The sequence below is a fragment of the Pecten maximus genome, chromosome 18, assembly GCF_902652985.1.
Source record: "Pecten maximus chromosome 18, xPecMax1.1, whole genome shotgun sequence".
NCBI lineage: Eukaryota > Metazoa > Mollusca > Bivalvia > Pectinida > Pectinidae > Pecten > Pecten maximus.
Genome location: NC_047032.1, coordinates 25,399,232 through 25,424,382, shown reverse-complemented (window position 1 = coordinate 25,424,382; position 25,151 = coordinate 25,399,232). Strand labels below are relative to the sequence as shown.

At 38.0% G+C, this 25,151-nt stretch overlaps 2 protein-coding genes across 3 annotated transcripts in view; one reads left to right on the top strand and one right to left on the bottom strand.

Annotated features, from left to right (window-relative positions):
* Positions 1–510: 510 nt before the first annotated feature.
* On the bottom strand, positions 511–1,732 carry LOC117316328. Its single transcript, XM_033870868.1, has 2 exons — positions 1,370–1,732; positions 511–1,086 (listed from the first exon to the last, which is right to left on the bottom strand). Exons 1-2 carry the CDS (start codon positions 1,730–1,732, stop codon positions 511–513), a joined length of 939 nt encoding a protein of 312 aa, XP_033726759.1.
* Positions 1,733–13,744: 12,012 nt separating this feature from the next.
* LOC117316483 (MAM and LDL-receptor class A domain-containing protein 1-like) overlaps positions 13,745–25,151 on the top strand; it is a 70,493-nt gene continuing 59,086 nt past the window's right edge. For both annotated transcript variants that reach the window (XM_033871091.1, XM_033871090.1), the window contains exon 1: positions 13,745–13,930. The gene's annotated coding sequence lies outside the window, so the exon portion shown is untranslated. The remainder of the gene's footprint in view (positions 13,931–25,151) is intronic.

Genomic DNA, 25,151 nt, shown 5'->3' with positions numbered 1-25,151 from the left:
TGACCTTTTGGTTGAGTATTCTCCTTTCTGATGTCTCCCTTGACACTGTCTCAGTTTTGACCTTTTGGTTGGGCGTTCTCCTTTCTGATGTCTCCTTTGATACTGTCTCAGTTTTGACCTTTTGGTCGAGTGTTCTCCTTTCTGATGTCTCCTTTGACACTGTTTCAGTTTTGACCTTTTGGTTGGGCGTTCTCCTTTCTGATGTCTCCTTTGATACTGTCTCAGCTTTGACCTTTTGGTTGAGTATTCTCCTTTCTGATGTCTCCCTTGACACTGTCTTAGTTTTGACCTTTTGGTTGAGTATTCTCCTTTCTGATGTCTCCCTTGACACTGTCTCAGCTTTGACCTTTTGGTTGAATATTCTCCTTTTGATGTCTCCTTTGACACTGTCTCAGTTTTGACCTTTTGGTTGAGTGTTCTCCTTTCTGATGTCTCCCTTGACACTTTCTTAGCTTTGACCTTTTGGTTGAGTGTTCTCCTGTCTGATGTCTCCTTTGATACTGTCTCAGTTTAGACCTTTTGGTTGAGTGTTCTCCTTTCTGATGTCTCCTTTGACACTTTCTCAGTTTTGACCTTTTGGTTGAGCGTTCTCCTTTCTGATGTCTCCTTTGATACTGTCTCAGTTTTGACCTTTTGGTTGAGTGTTCTCCTTTCTGATGTCTCCCTTGACACTGTCTCAGCTTTGACCTTTTGGTTGAGCGTTCTCCTTTCTGATGTCTCCTTTGATACTGTCTCAGTTTTGACCTTTTGGTTGAGTGTTCTCCTTTCTGATGTCTCCTTTGACACTTTCTCAGTTTTGACCTTTTGGTTGAGCGTTCTCCTTTCTGATGTCTCCTTTGATACTGTCTCAGTTTTGACCTTTTGGTTGAGTGTTCTCCTTTCTGATGTCTCCTTTGACACTTTCTTAGCTTTGACCTTTTGGTTGAGTGTTCTCCTGTCTGATGTCTCCCTTGACACTGTCTCAGCTTTGACCTTTTGGTTGAGTGTTCTCCTTTCTGATGTCTCCTTTGACACTTTCTTAGCTTTGACCTTTTGGTTGAGTGTTCTCCTGTCTGATGTCTCCCTTGACACTGTCTCAGGTTTGACCTTTTGGTTGAGTGTTCTCCTTTTTATGTCTCCCTTGACACTGTCTCAGCTTTGACCTTTTGGTTGAATGTTCTCCTTTCTGATGTCTCCTTTGATACTGTCTCAGTTTTGACCTTTTGGTTGAGCGTTCTCCTTTCTGATGTCTCCCTTGACACTTTCTCAGCTTTGACCTTTTGGTTGAATGTTCTCCTTTCTAATGTCTCCTTTGATACTGTCTTAGTTTTGACCTTTTGGTTGAATGTTCTCATTTTTATGTCTCTTTTGACACTGTCTCAGTTCTGACCTTTTGGTTGAGTGTTCTCCTTTCTGATGTCTCCTTTGACACTTTCTCAGCTTTGACCTTTTGGTTGAGTGTTCTTCTTTCTGATGTCTCCCTTGACACTGTCTCAGGTGTGACCTTTTGGTTGAGTATTCTCCTTTCTGATGTCTCCCTTGACACTGTCTCAGCTTTGACCTTTTGGTTGGGCGTTCTCTTTTCTGATGTCTCCCTTGACACTGTCTTAGCTTTGACCTTTTGGTTGGGCGTTCTCCTTTCTGATGTCTCCCTTGACACTGTCTTAGCTTTGACCTTTTGGTTGAGTATTCTCCTTTCTGATGTCTCCCTTGACACTGTCTCAGTTTTGACCTTTTGGTTGAGTGTTCTCATTTGTATGTCTCCTTTGATACTGTCTTAGCTTTGACTTTTAGGTTGAATGTTCTCCTTTCTGATGTCTCTCATGACACTGTCTCAGCTTTGACCTTTTGGTTGGGCGTTCTCCTTTCTGATGTCTCCTTTGACTTTGAATTTGTAAACATTTGGTTTCTTTGTCTCTATTCGTTAACAATGTGGTATACTTTGTTCCAATTCTTTAACACTGGTATATTTTGCCTCTATTTGTTAACACTGTGGTATATATTTTGCCTCTATTTGTTGACACTGTGGTATATTTTGCCTCTATTAGTTAACACTGTAGTATGTTTGTGGTATATTTCGCCTCTATAACTTAACACTGTGGTATGTATGTGGTATATTTTGCCTCTATCAGTTAACACTCTGGTATATTTGTGGTATATTTTGCCTCTATTTGTTAACACTGTGGTATATTTTGCCTCTATTTGTTAACACTGTGGTATATTTTGCCTCTATTAGTTAATACTGTGGTATATTTTGTCCCTTTTTGTTGACACTGTGGTATATTTTGCCTCTATAACTTAACACTGTGGTATGTTTGTGGTATGTTTTGCCTCTATTAGTTAACACTGATATATTTGTGGTATATTTTGCCTCTATTAGTTAACACTATGGTATATTTGTGATATATTTGGCTCTGTTAGTTAACAGTGTGTTATGTTTGTGGTATATTTTGCCTCTATTTGTTAACACTGTGGTATAGTTTGCCTCTATTAGTTAACACTGTGGTATATTTTGCCTCTATTAGTTAACACTGTGGTATAGTTTGCCTCTATTAGTTAACACTGTGGTATATTTTGCCTCTATTCGTTAACACTGTGGTATGTTTGTGGTATATTTTGCCTCTATTTGTTAACACTGGTATATTTTGCCTCTATTAGTTAACACTGGTATGTTTGTGGTATAGTTTGCCTCTATTCGTTCACACTGTGGTATGTTTGTGGTATATTTTGCCTCTATTTGTTAACACTGTGGTATATTTTGCCTCTATTTGTTACCACTGTGGTATGTCTTGTCTCTATTCATTGACACTTTATTGTACCGGTCCCCGTGACCTTACTGTGTTGTACCGGTCCCCGTGACCTGACTGTATTGTACCGGTCCCCATGACCTGACTGTATTGTACCGGTCCCCGTGACCTGACTGTATTGTACCGGTCCCCGTGACCTGACTGTATTGTACCGGTCACCGTGACCTGACTGTATTGTAGCGGTCCCCGTGACCTGACTGTGTTGTACCGGTCCCTGTGACCTGACTGTATTGTACCGGTCCCCGTGACCTGACTGTATTGTACCGGTCCCCATGACCTGACTGTATTGTACCGGTCCCCGTGACCGTCTGTATTGTACCGGTCTCCGTGACCTGACTGTATTGTAACGGTCCCCTTGACCTGACTGTATTGTACCAGTCCCCATAACCTGATTGTATTGTACCGGTCCCCGTGACCTGACTGTATTGTACCAGTCCCCGTGACCTGACTGTATTGTACCGGTCCCGTCGACCGTCTGTATTGTACCGGTCCCCGTGACCTGAATGTGTTATACCGGTGTAGTATGGTATTTTGACCCCCATGGTAAATTGACCCCGGGGGCCAAAATACCATTATGGTAAAATGACCCCCCCCCCCCCCCATGGTAAAGTGACCCCCCCATACTAAAGTCACAAAAACATGATTTTCATATATCATTTTATATATTTTCATTAAAACAATATTGTATCATTATAAACAGTACAAGTTTGGAGGGGTAGGTTGACTATATAGTGAAATATAGGTGAATAGTTGATGGAGAACATTAATGAAGAAATAAAGCTTTTTTATCATTAATTTTGGTAATTTTGGTAACTTATTTTCACAAAACCTTTATCAGCATCAATAATTCTATAAATTTTAACAACAACAATAAAATTGGTCTGGGGTAACTAATTTTGATGAGTCATTTATGCCTGGAAGAGGGGGGGGGGGGGGGGGGGGGTCACTTTACCATGGCTATGGTAAAGTGACCCCACCCCCCACCCCCCCTTTTCGGACTTGCATCAAAATCACTTATCTGATACAATATAGCTTTTATTAAAAAAATATGTTGAATGATATATGAAAAATAAGTTAGGATTTTTTTTTTTTTTTTGGGAAAGGGGGGGGGGGTCATTCTACCATGAGGGGGGTCATTTTACCATAATGGTATTTTGACCCCGGGGTCATTTCACCATAATGGTATTTTGACCCCGGGGTCATTTCACCATGATTCAAAATACCATGCTACACCGGTCCCCGTGACCTGACTGTATTGTACCGGTCCTCGTGACCGTCTGTATTGTACCGGTCCCTGTGACCTGACTGTATTGTACCGGTCCCCGTGACCGTCTGTATTGTACCGGTCCCCGTGACCTGACTGTATTGTACCGGTCCCCGTGACCTGACTGTATTGTACAGGTCCCCGTGACCTGACTGTGTTGTACCGGTCCCCGTGACCTGACTGTGTTGTACCGGTCCCCGTGACTTGACTTTATTGTACCGGTCCCCGTGACCTGACTGTATGGTACCGGTCCCCGTGACCTGACTGTATTGTACCGGTCCCCGTGACCTGACTGTATTGTACCGGTCCCCGTGACCTGACTGTAGTGTACCGGTCCCTGTGACCTGACTGTATGGTACCGGTCCCCGTGACCGTCTGTATTGTACCGGTCCTCGTGACCTGACTGTATTGTACCGGTCCACGTGACCTGACTGTATTGTACCGGTCCCCGTGACCTGACTGTGTTGTACTGGTCCCCATGACCTGACTGTATTGTACCGCTCCCCGTGACCTGACTGTATTGTACCGGTCCCCATAACCTGACTGTATTGTACCGGTCCCCGTAACCTGACGGTGTACCGGTCCCCGTGACCTGACTGTATTGTACCAGTCCCCGTGACCTGACTGTATTGTACCGGTCCCGTGACCTGACTGTAGTGTACCGGTCCCCGTGACCTGACTGTATTGTACCAGTCCCCGTGACCTGACTGTATTGTACCGGTCCCGTCGACCGTCTGTATTGTACCGGTCCCCATGACCTGACTGTATTGTACCGGTTCCCGTGACCTGACTGTATTGTAACGGTCCCCGTAACCTGACTGTATTGTAACGGTCCCCGTAACCTGACTGTGTTATACCGGTCCCCGTGACCTGACTGTGTTGTACCGGTCCCCGTGACCTGACTGTATTGTACCGGTCCCCGTGACATGACTGTATTGTAACGGTCCCCGTAACCTGACTGTGTTATACCGGTCCCCGTGACCTGACTGTATTGTACCGGTCCCCATGACCTGACTGTATTGTACAAGTCCCCGTGACCTGACTGTATTGTACCAGTTCCCCGTAACCTGACTGTATTGTACCGGTCACCGTGACCGTCTGTATTGTACCGGTCTCCGTGACCTGACTGTATTGTACCGGTCCCATGACCGTCTGTATTGTACCGGTCCCCGTGACCTGACTGTATTGTACCAGTCCCCGTAACCTGACTGTATTGTACCGGTCACCGTGACCGTCTGTATTGTACCGGTCTCCGTGACCTGACTGTATTGTACCGGTCCCCGTGACCGTCTGTATTGTACCGGTCCCCGTGACCTGACTGTATTGTACCGGTCCCCGTGACCGTCTGTATTGTACCGGTCCCCGTGACCTGACTGTATTGTACCGGTCCCCGTGACCTGACTGTATTGTACCGGTCCCCGTGACCTTACTGTGGTGTACCGGTCCCCGTGACCTGACTGTATTGTTCCGGTCCCCGTGACCTGACTGTATTGTACCGGTCCCCGTGACCTGACTGTATTGTACCGGTCCCCGTGACCTGACTGTATTGTACCGGTCCCCGTGACCTGACTGTGTTGTACCGGTCCCCGTGACCTGACTGTATTGTACCGGTCCCCGTGACCTGACTGTGTTGTACCGGTCCCCGTGACCTGACTGTAGTGTACCGGTCCCCGTGACCTGACTGTGTTGTACCGGTCCCCGTGACCTGACTGTATTGTACCGGTCCCCGTGACCTGACTGTGTTGTACCGGTCCCCGTGACCTGACTGTAGTGTACCGGTTCCCGTGACCGTCTGTATTATACAGGTCCCCGTGACCTGACTGTATTGTACCGGTCCCCGTGACCGTCTGTATTGTACCGGTCCCCGTGACCTGACTGTGTTATACCGTGACCTGACTGTGTTGTACCGGTCCTCGTGACCTGACTGTATTGTACCGGTCCCCGTGACCTGACTGTGTTATACCGTGACCTGACTGTGTTGTACCGGTCCCCGTGACCTGACTGTATTGTACCTGTCCCCGTGACCTGACTGTGTTGTACCGGTCCCCGTGACCTGACTGTATTGTACCGGTCCCCGTGACCTGACTGTGTTGTACCGGTCCCCGTGACCGTCTGTATGGTACCGGTCCCCGTGACCTGACTGTATTGTACCGGTCCCCGTGACCTGACTGTGTTGTACCGGTCCCCGTGACCGTCTGTATGGTACCGGTCCCCGTGACCTGACTGTATTGTACCGGTCCCCGTGACCTGACTGTGTTGTACCGGTCCCCGTGACCGTCTGTATGGTACCGGTCCCCGTGACCTGACTGTATTGTACGTATATGTGATAGTGTTATACCTGTCCTTATTAAATACTTGACTTGCTTTGATGTTAACAGTAAATGTGTTGGCACAGTCCTAAAGTGTTAAATGAATTCTGTCACAGTTATACTCAAACCGGAGACTATCAAGAGAATAAAATGATAATAACAATCTCCACTTTACTCAAATAACATCCGGTAAACAGGACAGAGCCGGAATTATAAAGAAGAAAAGAAAAGAAAGAAAGAATGACATTACCGAAACAAGCAAACAATCAAACAGAGCTAAAAGATCCAAAACGAAGAAACAATGGCAAGGTGCGTGGTATTTTTCTAAACATAGGACCAGTATTACATAATTGCGATGGTCCAACGAAATACGCCTTAGAAAATACCCGTCACGATGTCTAATGCATGACGCAGTATTGGCGATTCCCGTACGTCATAACTACCAAGGCAACGCCCGACGCGTTACCCAGGTACCCATCACTGACAATATCGAGTCTAAAAATAGACATTTTAGACAATAGATCACCACTCCACTTTCCCTTCCGTTACGGTCACTGACAATCAGATGCTTATTTTATGATAACAATTCATTAGGTGATTTTCACGGCCACTATAGTACGTGGATTGGTATTATATTATAAATATTTAGAATTAAGCATCCGATTTTATTCTCTTTATTTAATGACAAAATCCTTCAGAGATCATCGAATCAAACTCTGTTCGTTTATAACACAGAGTTTATACCACTTTCACGTTATTGTATACCAGTCTAATATATTTCCAATATCGCTCCTTCGACCTAAACACGAATGAGCGGAAACACGATGGCGAAAGAGCGACCGTGTTTTCGCTCCTTCGCGTTTAGGTCGACCAGAAAGTGTCTTCGACAGGATAGGATCCTTTGTTTGACCGGATTTGACTTTATGTACGTATAAACACTTATTTTGTTTTTACCTTGAAATGCAAATAGCAATATTACACAAATATGGCATAAAGTAAGGCATTATTTCAATCAATAAAAATGCTCCTATATCATACTTTAAAGACATGTGATCAAAGTAAGAGGAACCTTTTTAACATATTGTTTAACTGGTGAGAGGCCTTTTCAGAAATATGCATCTTTTACCCCAAACTCAACGGTTGAACATTTTCCCCCTAAGAACAGTTTTCTTGTCATGTCTAGAATCATTTATAGTGTCTATTAAGAGCATTTTTGATGTTTGAAATACCTCCTCATATGCTATATTTGTGTGATATTATTCACAATCGCCATTTGCATTTCAAGGTCAAAATAAATTCAGTTTTTAATACATATAACAGGGTGAAATCTGGTCAAACCAGTGCTCCTATTGTGTTTTATACACTTGTGAGCAAAACAATATGACTATTTTATGTAATACCGGCGATACAAATGAGCTGATTGTGTCCCCCTGAAACATGCATTTTCGCATGTTTTGTTAAAATTTACAAAAAGTTTTACAAATTTCATGTCAAAAGCAAGTCCCACGGTTTGCCATGATGCATACTGAAAGTTGATCAAGTTATTTCTGTTAAATTGCACCATAGTAGGAATTTATAGGCTTGTAAAATATCACTGTTTTGACTGGATTTGCTGTTTAGATACCCCTTAAGGTATAAACAGGTATATATAGATACATTCCGTATATCATTTATCATATTATATATCTCATTTTATATGTCTTAAATATGTATAAGTTATTTCATAAAGTATAATAGGATATCTTATATAATTTGGTTGATTACTGGATCCACATTGCTCCATGAAATATTAGGGGTCGAAAGTGGAGATTTTCCGAATGAAAGACAGTTTGGAACTCAGACAGGTCTTGTATATAAGGAGACGAAGAAAGGGACTTATTTACCTCCTATGCTGTTCAAGCCAGATAAACATTTCTTCATAAAATTTTACCACTGGGAATAGGATACATTTTTTTTTGTTTCCTCAATTGCAAAAATCGTTGCCCTTTTGGACAAGCCTCTCTGTCCCTGTAAATGTGAGTGAATCCGTCCGCTTTACAACAATTAATCCCATTACTACAAGAACATGCATACCAATTAAGGTTAAAGTGTCCTTTAATTATCATACAGCGAATTTCGTTTTAAGATATTTTACTGGTATCTTATTTCGGGACAGTCCCTCAGCATCCATGTGACCACGCCCTTTCAAAAAATTTTTTTTGTAATTTTTTATTTTTTGAAGTTTTTGATACATTGAAAAGACAAACTTCCACTCAGACACATGCACACGTGCATACACATAAGACATCAGGTATCATTCATCATCCTAAACCTTATTATCATAGAGTCATCCTGATCACACTCATCATTGTCACACTGCCATCATCATCATCACTCTGCCATCCTCATCACAGTCAAAATAATGTCATCATTATATTGTATCATTACAAAATTGCATGTAATATCAACCACGTCATACTGTCATCATCATCATATCATTATAGCAGCCATCATATTATCGTAATGCTATCAACCTCATCACACTGTCATCATCATATCATTATAATATAATGGCCATTATCACATCATCATAATACCGTCATCCTCATCAGACTTCATCACACTGTCATCATCATATACTTATAACGCAGCCATCCACATTTCACTGACATCATCATGTTATTACAGAGCTGTCATCCACATCACACCTTCATTATCATCATCATCATCATCACCATCATCATCATCATCATCATCATCATCAATGATCATTATCAAAACCCTGCCATCCTCGTCACACTTTCCTCCTCGTCATATCATTGTAAGACTACCATCCACATACTGTCATCATAATCAAATCATAATGAGACTTTATAAACACATATTCATAGCATCTGTATTAAATTACTCTGTGCATGCACATCCTTACAAAACCCATTCATACCAAAAGGGTACACAACTGGATAATAAAAAAGAGAGAGAGAGAGAGAGAGAGAGAGAGAGAGAGAGAGAGAGAGAGAGAGAGAGAGACACTCTTTCTCGAATTTTTCCCGTACCCTTTCACCCTGACTGTAGGCAATATATTTTTGCAAATTATAGTAATCTTTTATAGTGCTGATAAGATTATTGATATTGAGGGACTTATGGAGGCATCTCATACTGCGTATATATTGTTTGATAGGAAGAAGTATTTCGTTGTCAGCTTTGTAGGAAATAGAGTTTGGAGATAGCAATCCAAAAATAAAGGATTGTTTATTAAACGCAAATGGAATAAATAAAGCATCAAGTAAGATTGTGAAACCAACAAGTAAGGTTTGTACTTCTTGGCACTCCCACAAAGCATGTATTATTGTTTCCTTTTCTGCGTTGCATAAAATACAGCGAGGAGTAATGGCAAGATGCGCCTTGAAAAGGAAAGAGTTTGTTGTTAAAATGTGGTGGTTAATCCTATACTGGATCCATTGTAGTTTGGTATTTTTAGTGACAACGAAAGGAGTTTTGTATATTTGAGCCCAAGTTGCATCATTCAGTTCAAACTCTTTATTCCACTTAACTTTCCCAGTAGGTATAATATTATTTTGTATTAAAATGTTATAGAAATCTCTGGATCCTTTTCTTTTCCTCAAAAATACTTCTATGTTCAAAGGTGCCAAAGGATATTGAAGCTTTGATTTTGGAATTTCAACTGAGGATAAAAATTGTTTTACTGCCGATAAGATACTATGGTAATGAAGGAAATTAGTAGTACCCGGGGTAATATTGTATATCTGAAGAAACTCATGAAAAGTGTAGAAATCCCCCAAACTATGATCTTTTATTAGGTCATTAACTGTAAGAACATTTTTCTCAAAAAGAGATTTAGTAAACACTGACTTCCTTCCAATAGTTATATTCCTGTTAAACCAAATGGGTGATTTCAGAATGGAATCTTCTCTAAAAGTATTTTTTTCATTCATTAATATTAGTCTATTCCAAGCTTTAAAAACATCAATCCAGAACTTATTTTTCATTTTTTTTCTGACAAATCTGTACATAATCATCACCACAATTGGCTAGCACATCTATGTTTATAAAACTTTTAAGAATGACTTGCCATTTGGCTGTGGTCTGATAAAGTCTTCGTATCCAACATAATTTTAAAGAATCTACATAAGCTTTCAAATTAATCATTTTCAGGCCACCACTTAAAATTTTTTTGAAAAACTACTTCTCTTTTGATTTTGTCTGTTTTGCTATTCCACAAAAATTCAAATAGAATGGTATTGAGTTTCATAAGAAAGGATTCATCTGGATTAGGTAGAGAGATAAATAGATGGTTAAGTTGTGAGATCAGAAGTGATTTAATAATATGTATTCTTCCAATAGGTGTTAAAGATCTCCTTTTCCTGTACTAAAGTTTTCAATTTTGTCAATCTTTTATCAAAATTCATTTTCGGCATCTCATGTAAATTAACGTGAAACTCAATACCTAAAAGTGTAAATCTCTGTCTACCCCACTGTAAGTTTAGCTCTGGGAGATAAGAGTCCTCAGAACATTTCTTATTTCCAATCCAAATTACCTGTGTTTTAGAAACATTCATTTTCAAGCCAGACATACGTGCATAAGAATTTAATACAGAGATAGATTCTTTAAGTGATTTCTCAGTGCCGTCTAAAGCCAAAGATGAATCGTCGGCATACTGTGAGAGTAGGATGGGACACTTGTCTATTTCAATACCTTTTATGTTTTTGTTATTTCTTAATTTCAGAGCTAAAATTTCAGCACACATGATAAAAATGTACGGTGCGACCGGGTTCCCCTGTCGGCAGCCTCTTTGTACCTCGAAGAAGATGATAAATCCCCCCCCCCCCCCCCCCCCCCTGATTAATTGTTGCACTGACATTTAGTGTGAAATACCTTAATCCATTTTATTATACCTGCTCCAAAACCAAAAAAATGAAAAACCTTCTCAACAAAACCCCAAGAAACTGAGTCGAAAGCCTTCTCAAAATCAATCATCAAAAGCATCCCCGGAATGTGCCCTTTCAAAATTATAGACTATCATTCCCCGGTTCCGGAACGATTTGGTCATTACCGTCGAATATTCAATTGAATTAATTTTCTATTGACATTACCAACAGAGGGGGTACAGCCACAGGGACACGAGAAGTTGTTACAGTCTACATGTACATGTATTTGGGCCCAAAACGTCTCAAAATGTGCTATACACAATAGGGATTCGGAAAGGTCCAAATACATGTAGACTGTAACTAATACATACACAAAGCATGGGAGCTTACTATGTTAATATTGGAGTACAGGTAGAAACTAGTATCGTGAAATGTATTAGTTATAGTTACTTCTCTGTGTTAAATTCGTCTCCTGTATGTATAAGGTCATTTAGTCCGAAGACGGGACATTCCGAAGGTGCAGTACTTCGGAAATATGGCGATTTCATGAAATATAATGTTATACACAACACAGTTATATATTATATACGTGTATCGTTAAAAGGGATTAAATGGTTTCATTATAACTTTGATTGTATGTACATTTTTTAACTCTAGGTAAAAAAACAGACGGGCTCATATAATTATAGGATTGCTTGAGACGCCTTGTGAAAATGTCTATCACTTCATATTTATACACATATCTATATGTATATCAGAGGTTGGAATTGTTTTAAATCCGAACTTGAATAACGGTAATGAATTACCATTAGAAATATCATGATCTGCACTAGCGGATCCTGGAGGGTGGGGGTGGGGGTGGGGGTGGGGGTCCCGGGTCCTATTTGATGTATATGTATTAAAGGAAAGGGCCTTGATGATGTTGACATCACAAAACTGGTGTCCAATCCTCTTGTCTCGTTTTGGGAAATAAATATGTTTATGCCTATTGGTTAAAGTTATCTCTTCTTACTGCTTAAATTAATACTACATATTAGCTATCACCATCAATAAGATTTTAGAGATCAATTAGAGAAGTTTAAGATCACGTTGATTTTGTTGTTAATGTTAGCGGACTCACTGGTAGTTTATATCTGTGTACGGGGTTCGATTCCCCGATCGGACGTGAAAAGGTAGAGGGGTCACCTGCCTGGCCACGTGGGTTTTCTCCTGGTACTCTGTTTCCTCCGACATCCCTCCACACTAACAAGGGTGGTTGATATAAGCTGAACATTAATTATATAATATATAAACTGTCATTTAGTAAACATATTTGTGGTATAATTTGCTCATGGGGATTAGTGAAATATAAAAAAAACCCACATTGATCTAATGTAACGTACAATATTAAACTCACATAATTGAAATGTTAGAATATTTCATTTCACTAGTCCTGTATTATTTCACAATCTTAATAAAAATATAACCCGGTATCTAGTTTCGGAATATGATTCCCGGAATTACGGTTTTCGGGACCTTCGGAATAACGGGCTTCCGAATATTTAGTCTTCGGAATAACGGGCTTCCGAATATTTAGTCTTCGGAATAACGGGCTTCCGAATATTTAGTCTTCGTAATAACGGGCTTCCGAATATTGAGTCTTCGGACTTACGGGCTTCGGAGTATTTGGTCTTCGGAATAACGGAATTTTCGGAGTATTGGTTCTCCGGAATAATGAGTATTTGGAGCAAGGGGGCTTCAGATAAATGGGCCTTCGCGGTATATAAGGTGTTTACTCTTAATCAGCCATGGCCGCGAAAAAGTGTAGTATTTTCCCCTACTGCGCATTTGCGCTTCGTTATTAATCACCGGGAATTGGCATACACACGCACACACAAATACATGGATCGCGAGTTGAGAATTGTGAAGCAATGGTTGTATTTTTAAATTCGCTCACGGGGATTTATAATGTATAAGGTGATATTACTAAAACTAAACTTTGACTGTAGATTGATAAATGAAGGTGATTAAACATAAGAATTTGCACGGATTCCAAGTCAGCGGTCTATACATGATTATATGTAATGATAAATATGGACCATTGGTTTGGGCATCATTCGGGCGTGCATGCTGTAGAATGTAATATGACATAAGAATATCCACGTGAATTATTTGAAATAACTAAAGACGAGGATGTACAATGTAGGTACATGTATTAATTAATCGTAGTTTATCATTTCCTCATCCGCAATCGATTCACCACTATATACATGTACACATATATGGAAATTGAAGATTTTATGGTTCGGTTCAACAGACCAACTATTATTTGTAAATTTTTAACGTACAATTAAATTTGTTCATAGCGAGTTTTGAATATGATAAATAATGTAAAAATCCAAGATACCCTAACACGTGGCAGTCTGCAGGGTTAGACGACATCCGCGTGCAGCATGCGGGGGTGGTATAGGCTCGAGTTTTAAACCAATCAAGTTTCTCGATTTGTGATGTAACCAATCACATGCGAGACGATCTGCGATCGAGCGTGCGTCACGGGCCTATAACACCGGGCTGTGTTCGGAGTAGTGTTCATCAGACGGGGTATACCAGGTGTGTGGACGGAATGCTGCCCTGGACAAAGATGTCGATTGTTAGAGTTTTATGTTTCGTTGCAGTCTTGCATTGCATGTCTGGGTTTGTCCTCAAGAGCGATGAAGAAAAACGTAAGTGTTGTAATGATTGAAATGTTCTCATTGTATAGTTCATATATATATATATATATTAGACTTGGTTTATTTTTCCATTGAAATATCGTGCAAAACGTGGTTTAATTTGGATAAAATAGCTACGAGAAAGAGTTTTTTTCATACGAAAATGAAAGAACTTTTCTCTTTTCCAAACAGACATTATACAGGAAAAATAACATAAGACCAGACACTGACTTAGGGAATTATATGTATACAGTATAGCTCTCTGGATAATTAAACAATGTACAAAAATGAAGATTTGTTTCGCTTTCAAATTTGAAATTGCAAAAAAAAAAAAAAAGAAAAAGATGAAGGCTGAACTACATAAATTTTTGAATAGCTGCTCCGGACGTGTAGAAATCATGGAAACTTAGAAAGCATTGAAAACTACCCAGTCCTCGTTCAGGCTCGAACTAGCGACCTCTCGCTCTCTAGGCATGCGCACTACCACTAAGTTAAAGGGAACTACAATAGGCTAGTAACAATGGTAACGGAGTGAGGCGATATACTCCCCTTGTAACCTTGAGTATTATACGCCAATTGAGGTAGAGTTTTGTCACTAAAAGTAAACAAAATCACTGTAGAGTTAACTTTTTAAAAAAATCGTCCAAGTCGCATTTATTCAGTCATGACATGCAAATGTAAAATATTTGCATATGGGAATGTATCCAAAATTGATGCAATACTTCCGGTAGTGTAACACCAAGTTTCTGGGTAGACAACGCTTTCAGTAAGCACATTTTAGTAAAATATGTTTACCTTGTCGTAAATCAAATCGCCATTAAATGATTTATTTCAAAATTTACTTTTTAATCTATTTTGGCTGTTTTTAGTAACAAATCCACACTCGAACTGGCATAGGTATGTACATATTATACGCAACTTGTTGGCTGTTTACCCCAACCTGTTTATCACCATACACACACAACTTACTTTTAGGACAAGATTCGCAATTGAGCTTTGATGCCGATTTTTACACGATACTTTTGGGTTATACAATTGACGACGCATACTTAAATCTTAATTGTTCATAGCTGTTTTAGACGATAATCGCCTTTATCATTCTGATAACGTGTGGGTCGTTTGCTTTTGTCTAGATAAAAATATCTATTTCTGGATAAGTCTATTTTGTGTTGGTGAATTTTCGATACGTCTGGTCTGGCAGCGTTCCAGTAGTATACCTGTACAGGTATAGCAAAGTGATACCCTTGTAGTGACAGGCATGCTCCGGATCACACTACGGTTTGACGGTTTGATTATTACATTAACATCCGGAACACAGGGACTTTGCACTAACTCCCAAACCACGGTCGGGTTAATACTACGAAATTGAAGTATGTCTTAGTTGCTTAAATAGCCAAAATCACTTCAAACATAGAACTTTTTAAATTTTTCGTTTTAGTCGCATTTATTTTGTCATAAAACATCCTGCAAAAATAAAAATTATTTTCACGTGGGAAAATACCAAACAATTTAATGATGCAATACTTCCGGTAGAGTAACGGCAAGTTTCTAAGTAGCCAACGCTTTCAATGAACATCTTTCTGTAAAAATATTATTCATGTTGTCGTAAATTAATGCAATTTTAAATAATATACAGCTGTATTGCATTTTCCCTATTTAATCGGTTTTTGCTATTATTTGGAACAAATCCATACTCCAAATGACGTGTAATAAGAGAGTTGATAGTTTTCTCCAAACTGTATATACTGTTATATTTATATGGACCGTGGGTTTGGGATTCATGCCAAGTCCCTGTGATCTGGATGCCTGTCATTCGACAACTATCACAAACAATCGTGGGTCATCTACGCGGCATTTGGAAAATTTAAAACCGGGACATTTGATATAGCAGATGAAAGGAAATTACAAATTATATATTAAATATAATCAGTGTGTGTACATGTTATTTTTGTCGCTAATATATATAGCTATCTATCGCTGTATTTTCCTACTTATACCAAACTAACGAAGAAACGTGTTGTGGATAAAATTGTACATGCGCGCATACACCGACATCCTGACACTTGCTGGGGATGTTTATAAACAATATTTTACCATTGCAGACAAGTTTGATTCGAAACAATAGAAGCAGATGTTTAATTATATCCGAATTGATTCCGATCAAAACTGCTTGCAATATGTTAAATGTTTACAAACACTGCAGCAAGTTTCAGGTGTTGCTTTGACGCGCATTCATTTTTATTCAAAAATCTTGTTTTTCGTCAGTTTAGTTTAACGGTATCTTTAATCCATAGACATTGTATACAAAAAAATATCAGTTCATAATTTGCAAACGGATCTGGGAACGAGCTTGAAGGTTATACCAATCTATCCCCTTCATTGCGGTCATTACAACCCCTCTGTATTGAGAACATACGTCCCGGAGATGGGGCCATTAATTTAGATATAAATTATCAAATCATTCAATACCCATTAAATAGTATCTACGATATCCACATGAAAATATGTCCTATATTCAGGGAAACTACTCGAGTGGAATAAATGAATTAAAAATATCGACGATTGTTTTCCGCCGACTCGTCATTGTATCGATACATACCGAATTTCAATATACAAAAATCGGATTTCTCTGGTAATGTTAAAAGTAAATTAAAGTTTTTTTTTTTGTTTTTTGTTTTTAAATCTGCGATGTTTTTAAGGTAAATACCGTTGATCACGTGCGTTTAAAGATCCATTGACCGTGAGAAGCTTCAGGGGTGTTATTTTAATGTATTAGTTTGTCTAAATCATGTATTTAAATGTACGTTTCTTAAAAACACATGTCCCATTAACATAAGAATGGTAGTCCATCACTAATTACAAATGAACAGGGACGTATTTATGAAGTTTGTTTCCTAATCCTATTTTGTTTTGTTTATCGGGGTTTTCAGTAAGGTTTTGTTATGTGTATAATGCATTAAACATGAAATATAAAAGAATAATTGCTCGCGTGTATATTTTTTCCTGAAAATAACTCGCATTATTCCAGTTTCTTCTATAAATTTAGGATTATTTGTACCAATTGAATTTCGTTATTAATAATTTGAATTTTTTTTTAATTGTAATGTTCTGTTTTGTTTTATAAAATCTATAGCACACATATTTCAATTTATATACATTTTATATATAAACATTACAAATCCAGTTTTGAAAAAAAATGGTCGTACAAAATGTTTTGACAGGTAGTTTTACCCATTGTGGATTCAAATTTTCCTTGGACTGGTAATTAAAAATATACATTAATCGACATTAACGTAGAATATTTTGTAGAAATTTCAAATATGAGACAACTTTATTTTCTTTTACCTGGACATGAGATAGCATGGTATACATCACAAAATGGAGCTTTTTTCTCTCTAAGTAACAACATTCTTGTCCAGTTATCATTCTAGCTTTTGTTTCTATAAGTTCCCCATAAACCATGTAGTTTTGTTCTATGCCAGTAATAACTTTCAGAATAAAGAACTCTTTATTAAAAGTTCTGTATCTTCTTGAATCCGCAGATTTCAAAACCGTACAACAAGATGGGTTTTACTATATTATCAAAAAGATCATATATACATTTGACGGACTAATTCAGTTTACCTTTAAACGTCGTACATAAGCAATGGATTAAGAATTATTAACGTACGATACCTCTGTCCACTAAAACTGACCATAGTTTAATATGGTCAGCTTATGCGGACTTTAATTTTTGCGGACTACTTTAACAGCAGATTACACGAGTTCTATTTTTGCTCCATAAAAAATACGCATTGATTCAAACTTATTAACTCGCACAAACGGTATCGTTTTCCCTATTGAATATCGTATAATATCTATAATGTGGGTGTTGGTAAACCCGGGTATATATACATCAGTGTATAATGTACAGGTATTGTCGTGCAGATACATTCTCAATGTGTACCTGTATTGTTGACGGCCGACACGCATCATTATCGAGTAACAATGACGCCATACACAATTGTATTACAAAACTAAGGCAGGTTTTATGTACGTAAATCCGTATATAGGGAGGGGGGGGGGGGGGACGTTAAGGTATAAGGGGGGGGGGGGGGGGGGGGGGGGGGGGTTATATATGAAAGGATAGCGAGCAACACGCTTTTCTAGTAACGCAGGCTTTACTTCCGTTTGGTCATTTCGGTTTACTTTAACATAACAAAATAATAGACACATTTAAACATGCTGCAAGGCGTATACAAGTATACAATATGAAAGACTTTTTACTAAACATAGTATCCTCTGGTCTCTCCACCAGACATCTATATTTCAAAATGTCCAAGTCTGGTGTCTGACCCGGAGGAAACTCTGGCTACTGATTTACTGGTGCCAGTATTTAATCAGTGGAAAACTTCTTTGTTTGAACAAGTGTTTTAAAACAAAAGTGTTGTTTTTACCTTAACTGTTATCTATGTATGTGTATTGTGCATCTGATGTGTGACACTTTAATAAAGAAATATTTGAATAATAAATGTGAAATTTGTCGTATACAACCGCATCATGATTACCTAACTATACATGCAGTGGGATTCAATTAAAATCTTAAATCTAAACATTGAAGGGACTAGTATTTGTGGTATTATTCGTCATGAATGATTTTTGAAGACGAACACAGCATATTTCACTTATATCGTCTGTTTTCACTCCACCGAACTTTAGATAACTGACCAGGTACTTGTATAGTGAATATAGATGACAATGTTTGTTTATTCTCGTAAACCGTACAGGGTGACAAACTACTCCAACAATGTTGGAGGTTTTACACGGCGAGATACTTTTGACAGGCGCCGTCGCAGTCGGCAAAATAATATCCGATAGAAAAAGAGCCGACCAGCGGCCTCTTATGTTATAGGAGTAGGTGACAAACAAGTGGTAACAATAATGCATGGTAAACACATGATGGACATCAGTATTGTGAATTATCTCATATCAAATACATGTAATAAATTTAGCCAATGTAATAAGTTCGTTTTGAGTTACGTAATTGAATAATGTATGAAATTTAAATGTATTTGGTCTATCATAACAAGACGAACGTAGCAACAGGCGGGATAATGTAGGCGATGTTTACTGTTGTAACCAAACTTTATCTCGCGCATTTTGTAAACATTGTCGTCAATTGTGTTAAGCGATACGTCAGTTTGTGAAAACGGTGACCGGGGGATACAAGTAATCTACCATTAAATAAAATTATCGTGAACAAATCTTGGTCAAAATAGAGACATAAGTTAGATTTATATAAGATAGCCATCTACTTCCCACACAGCAAGGCATGACTTCTCCCTTTTAACACACGGAACCGAAAAACAATTACGACACAAGGTGCCCGCCTAGCTGTTATGTCACTGTGACCACAGGGATGTGTAAATTAAAAATAAATCTTCAGCGGCGAACGTTTAAGTTTGTGATAGTATAAAATGTGAAGTGGGTAAAATTGTAGTGATTGGGTGTTACTGTGTATATGTGAAGGATGTATTTAAACTGTTTTCAATACTAATTGGGGTAATTAGTCATAGGGTTTTCTCCTACACAACGTCATAGGTTTCGTCTGTTTGAATACATTGACCTATTTATAATGTGCATGGCATATTTTCCTGAACACCATATTTTGATTGAAGATGGGTCTCATTACCGAGTGGTCGTCAGTTTGCCCTTTAGGCCTTTTGATTTGTCATTCTAACCAGTCGAAATGTTTTGATATCTAACCATCAATATAAACGTACATCTCGGAGATATTCATCTTATAATTATCCTAGATTGACGTACTTGTGGATAAACTTTAAACTGTATACCGGAGTAGCTATAGGGTCAGAGGTTAAAACATCTATCTTCAATTGATTGGTGAAGTGGAAATGCTGTGTAATGGGTCGGAATAGCCTACCAAAACCCAGCCACAGTTACCCCTCAAGCCTTGACATGATTGTTATATTGACATGACACGTATATACACCTATTTCCAGACAATGAACCACACGTTGAACATTTAAGATGTAGTACATCTTCAACAAAGACATATCAAATGGAAACAATGTTAGATTTAGACTGTAGCACATGTCATGCTATAATAAAAATTTACATCAAGCTTTATTGTTGCCCTCCAAAAGTTTGAGCGTCTCATTTGATCTTTTGAATTTAAAGATAATAATTTGCATCCCTAGGAAATATTATGGTGCTTCGTCTTTAGTATGCAGTTATTTCTGTCTGAAAAGTGACCATCAAGTTAGTTATATAATATATACCGTGGTTGTCATTCTATGTAACTATCGCCGACTTAGCATCTTTGAACATTGAGTTAATATCAAGTTCATTTCAGATTAATTTCGGGATCCAGAATCGTTCCAAGCAGAGTAATCCCTTGTAGGTCTTTATCTTGTAAGTTATGTTGGATGGAGATAAATTCGTGATAATGATCAGTAGTGAAATTGATAAGCTATATCACCTGAAAGCTCTGCAATTCACTCGTTGGAAATTGCCTTAGGCACCGACCATTTAACTTCAAGGGGGGCCTGGATTTTTATCGGGTCATTTTTTTTTCAAACTCGATGAAAAACAGTTTATTTTTTTCTGCCTAGAATGAAAGGCAAACTTTTTTTTTGTCAAAAAATTTCAGCAACAATCTTTTTTTTCATATCCGTTATATCAAAGTTTAATAACTCTTAATATTTTTACTTCCATTTAAACTTTTCAAAAGTTTTTTTTTTAATTTTCCAATGGCATTCTGAATACATGTATTTCATTTCTTTTGAAAATAAAGTGTTAATATTTGTTATTTCATCACCAGTTGCTATCTATATCAGTTTATAAAATTGGATCATTCATCCTGTACAGCAGTCCAACTTTTAAATGATAAGGATACAGATCTAATGTGCTGTATGTCAAATATTAGAAAATATCTTGATTGCCCACTTAGTAAAGGGAGGTAATTAAGTATGTTTGGTGTGATCAATAAGTTTGATAAAATAAAGCAATACCAGCTGTTATATATGCAGATTGAAACAAAACAATAATTTAATACATCGCAATCACTTTTATAATGCTATTGTAAGAATAGATTTCACACAATAGTTTTGAAATTACACTTGTATTAGATAGTCAAAACAATTATGTATGATCTTTTTAATGCATCATTCGGCATAGCCGTATAATATTCTTTTGGCCCCGGATATGACGCGACAGGTGGCGTTACTGGTCAAGATGAAGTATGTGATCGGTCAATGTAGCGGTAACTGCAAAATGCAGCATGCAGTTAAAAACGAAACAAAGAATAAGCGGATGTATCTTTTCAAATGACACATTAATAAGATTATATTCCTGATTCAAATGCAGTCTTATTATCACCAAAAATGATTCAAAGCTGATATAATCCTTGCTGAAACGCGTTAGTTCGTTAATTTATTTCACCAGCAGTTTCACATTAGGCCTATAACCACTAGTATTAAATCTATGCCGTTTATCTTTTTCGGCATAGCCGTCTAATTTTGTTTTGGCCCCGGATATGACGCGACAGGTGGCGTTACTGGTCAAGATGAAATATTGGATTGGTCAATGTAGCGGTCAATGCAAAATGCAGATATACAGTTAAAAACGAAACAAAGTTAAAGGAACCTCACGGTAAACCAATATTTATTTTGTATTTTTTATCATATTATTGGGTATATCTTTTAAAAAAATAACCTTCTGAACAATAACCATTCGAATTCGATGATGTATGTACATAAAAACATCAATTATCAATTATTAAAAGGTTATCACAATTCGCTGATCAACAATCTGAATATGCAAAAATATTGTGACATATACGATAAATGCATGCGCACAACAAACTAAAACACATGGAAACAAAAATGGCTTCCAATGTGAATCGACTGCGGTTGAAAACGATAACAGCTTTCGCAATGAAGAGAATAATAGGAAAATGGGTCAAACACAATCCTAGAATTAAACTTGGGAAGCAGTACAATAGACTGTACAGTTCAAACATGAAAACAGCAGTAATACGGACGCCGCTCGTATTCTGCTTGATTGTTTGATAGTAGGTCATGACAATCTCGGTAATATTTACACAAACTCGGTAAGATTTCCACAATCTCGGTAATAGTTCCACAAACTCGGTAATATTTATACAGTCTGTACCAGTACATCGCTACATGTACTGTCACTATACTATATGAACAATGTTTACACTTATTTACACATGCATGTAAATATGTGTGCCGTAATATATACAGAACGTGTTATTTAACATTTAAACCACTGTATAATATCGTTATCCAACTAACCCAGATGGAATATAGATATCGCCTTGTAAACTATCATGTGTTTGTGCTGCCACGATTTCAAAACAGTCACGTAATGATTTAAAAATAATTTCCGCGCTAAATTTAGAGGGGGATTCCCAACTAAATCGAGTGGTCAAGCTGGACATAGGGATTGACTGTGAACATTGGGACAGCACAGAAACATAACTGGAAAGGAACAAAACGCGTACATTCAGTGAAAATTGCAACGTTTTTACCGTGATGTCCCTTTTAAATTGAATGCAAGCTGAATAAGTGGATGCATCTATTCAAATGACACATTTGCAGTCTTATTATCACCAAGAATGATTCAAACTGATATAATTTTGTTATCCGTGCTGAAACTGCGCATTTATTAATTACAATGTAGTTCGTTAACTTATTTCACCAGTAGTTTTACATTATAACCACCAGCATTAAAACTATGCCGTTTATCTTGTTTAAAGATATTTCTTGTTTTAGCTCTAATTTACAAACTTTTTTTCCGTCAAAACTGCCAACAACAACAACAACCCCCCCCCCCCCCCCCCCCCCCCCCCTCAAAAAGTTAAATGGTTGGTGCCTTATATTGGAAAATTTTATCCGTAACGTATTTCCGCAGTCGTTTTTGCTTTTACTATATACGCCACCGTTTCCGGTAGAATTACAGGCGGGATATTCGGAGTTGCGCATGCTGTAGAAAATATGTAGGCATTCCGCAAATACCATTAAATACAGCAATCATGACATATTCTTCAAAAAGGTATCCTTAATGAATTTAGATTCATTTGATACTTTTCTGCTTAAACATGAGTACACAAATGTGTAATGCAAAATGTATGAATCTTTCTTTAACAATGTCCTGTTAGTTGAACATCGGGATTGGTAGGCGATGCTAGATCTAAATCGGATCGGTTAGCGGGGAACAATCGTCCATTGAAGTGAAAACCAAACAATGCTATTGTTAACCAGACGTACATTTTTGACATGAATATCGGTTTTGATTTAAAAAAGTAAACTTGAAATTGTTAACTAGTGTACAGGATACTTGTACACTTATGAAATGTTGAAATATAATCTTCCCAAATTATGAGTAGACCAAACACTAATACACTTAAAGTTACACATTCCAACCTATCCGAACGGTTCTGGTGTTAATATTGCCTTTTAAAGCTGCCTACGTAGTAAGATCGTCAGAAAATTCGGACTAATTCCAACCCTATAGCAGAGACGTGTATATCACAATACACATCTTTGCCTATAGTACCAAATATTTCTTACGGTTGCAAACTAGTACACGCACAAACTGTTGAAACCATAGATCATATTGAATCTTTAGTCACAAGATATTTGTTGGGGAAAAAAATCAACAGTTGGTACAAGTTAAATGGCACCACAGGGTAAAATTAAAGTTCATTTTGGTACAGGTTGGAATGGGTATGGGCAGAGACATGTATACAGGTATATCTGTAAATGTCTCTGGTATGGGCTATAGCAATAATTTGATGTAGATCGATCTCCTTTAAATATTCGAGTCCACAACAATAATTAAATAGGTCTGTTCCTGCATTATTTAATATCGGTGCACATCACGGCTTCCAACAATTTGTTCCATTAATGAGGAACAAGAACTAGCGCCCGTCTCATTTTATAAATTGATTTAAATCATAACATTGAATCACTTTATACCTCAGTAAGCATGAATAGTAGCAGTTTTGTAATGTTGACAGGGTAATCTGATCTTTCAACTTTTGCGATACAATTTTATTGCATTCCTTTCATCGTGCCACAGCAATCTTTTGAGGTAACCTTGAGGTTGTTATACATGAAGGCATGATACATGTACATGCAATGTCCTGATAAAACTAACTGTAATGCTGAAATAATGTAGAATTTATGGTGGTCTGGTGGCACAGAGCCAGAGGTCACGCTTGCCTTTCACCTAGGCGACCAGGGTTCGATTCCCTCGAATCCATTTCCTGTAACAGCTCTGTAGGAAACAAAAGTGGAAACAATTTCAGGAACATGAAATGAAAATTGGATTGGTGAAAACCTTCTGACAGCTGCACGCAAGGTACTCGAAATACACTCAAATCGGTTGTGAAAGGCTTAAGGTAAAGGGCAACTATTTGGGTTTTCTCGGTGTACTCCAGTTTCCTTCCACAGCAAGACCCCATGTGCGCTTCTATACGGGCAAACAAGTGTGATTTATATCACTTGATTTGCAAGAGTTGTAAAATAGTTTTATCTTAAAAGAATCTATGTTCCTTGTGTTTTCTGATCTTTGTATATACCAGTAACCACAGGATAGTTTTTAAAGTTGGACAATAATCACAAAGATATCATACTTTTTTGGATTACTAGACATAATACATACTATACATTGCAAATAAGCATGTCATTGGAGTCACAAAACATGGTCAATTGATATATATTACTAGACATACTGTAAACGAATATATTATATAAATCTTATCTAGTTTCAGGAAAAAAAAATCATGTCCATGCAAGATAAATTTGTACACTGAAAATCTTTTTTAAATGTATAGCAAAGCAGTTCTGTAGTTTATGATTGAGTGATATTTCATGGTCGCTGACCAGAAAATCGGGATCAGGGCTCAAAGTGGATATTTTTACCAGGTGGCCTATTTGGCTACCAAGTCATAAAAATAACATTTCTCTGTAATTTTTAGCTTGTCTCTTAAGCTTCGAGGAAGAGGGAGTCTCAGCTTATGTTGTCACTCCGGCGTCGGCGTTGGTTTTCCAAATGTTAAGTTTTTGGTGCAAGTGTTGAAAGGCATGGTAATATGGTCCCTGTTGGGGTTAAACTTTCCCTGCCAGAGTCAAACTAAAAGATATTTTGGAGAAAAATAAACAGATTTTTGAAATTTTTTGGACTTAGTTCTAAGTGTTGAAAG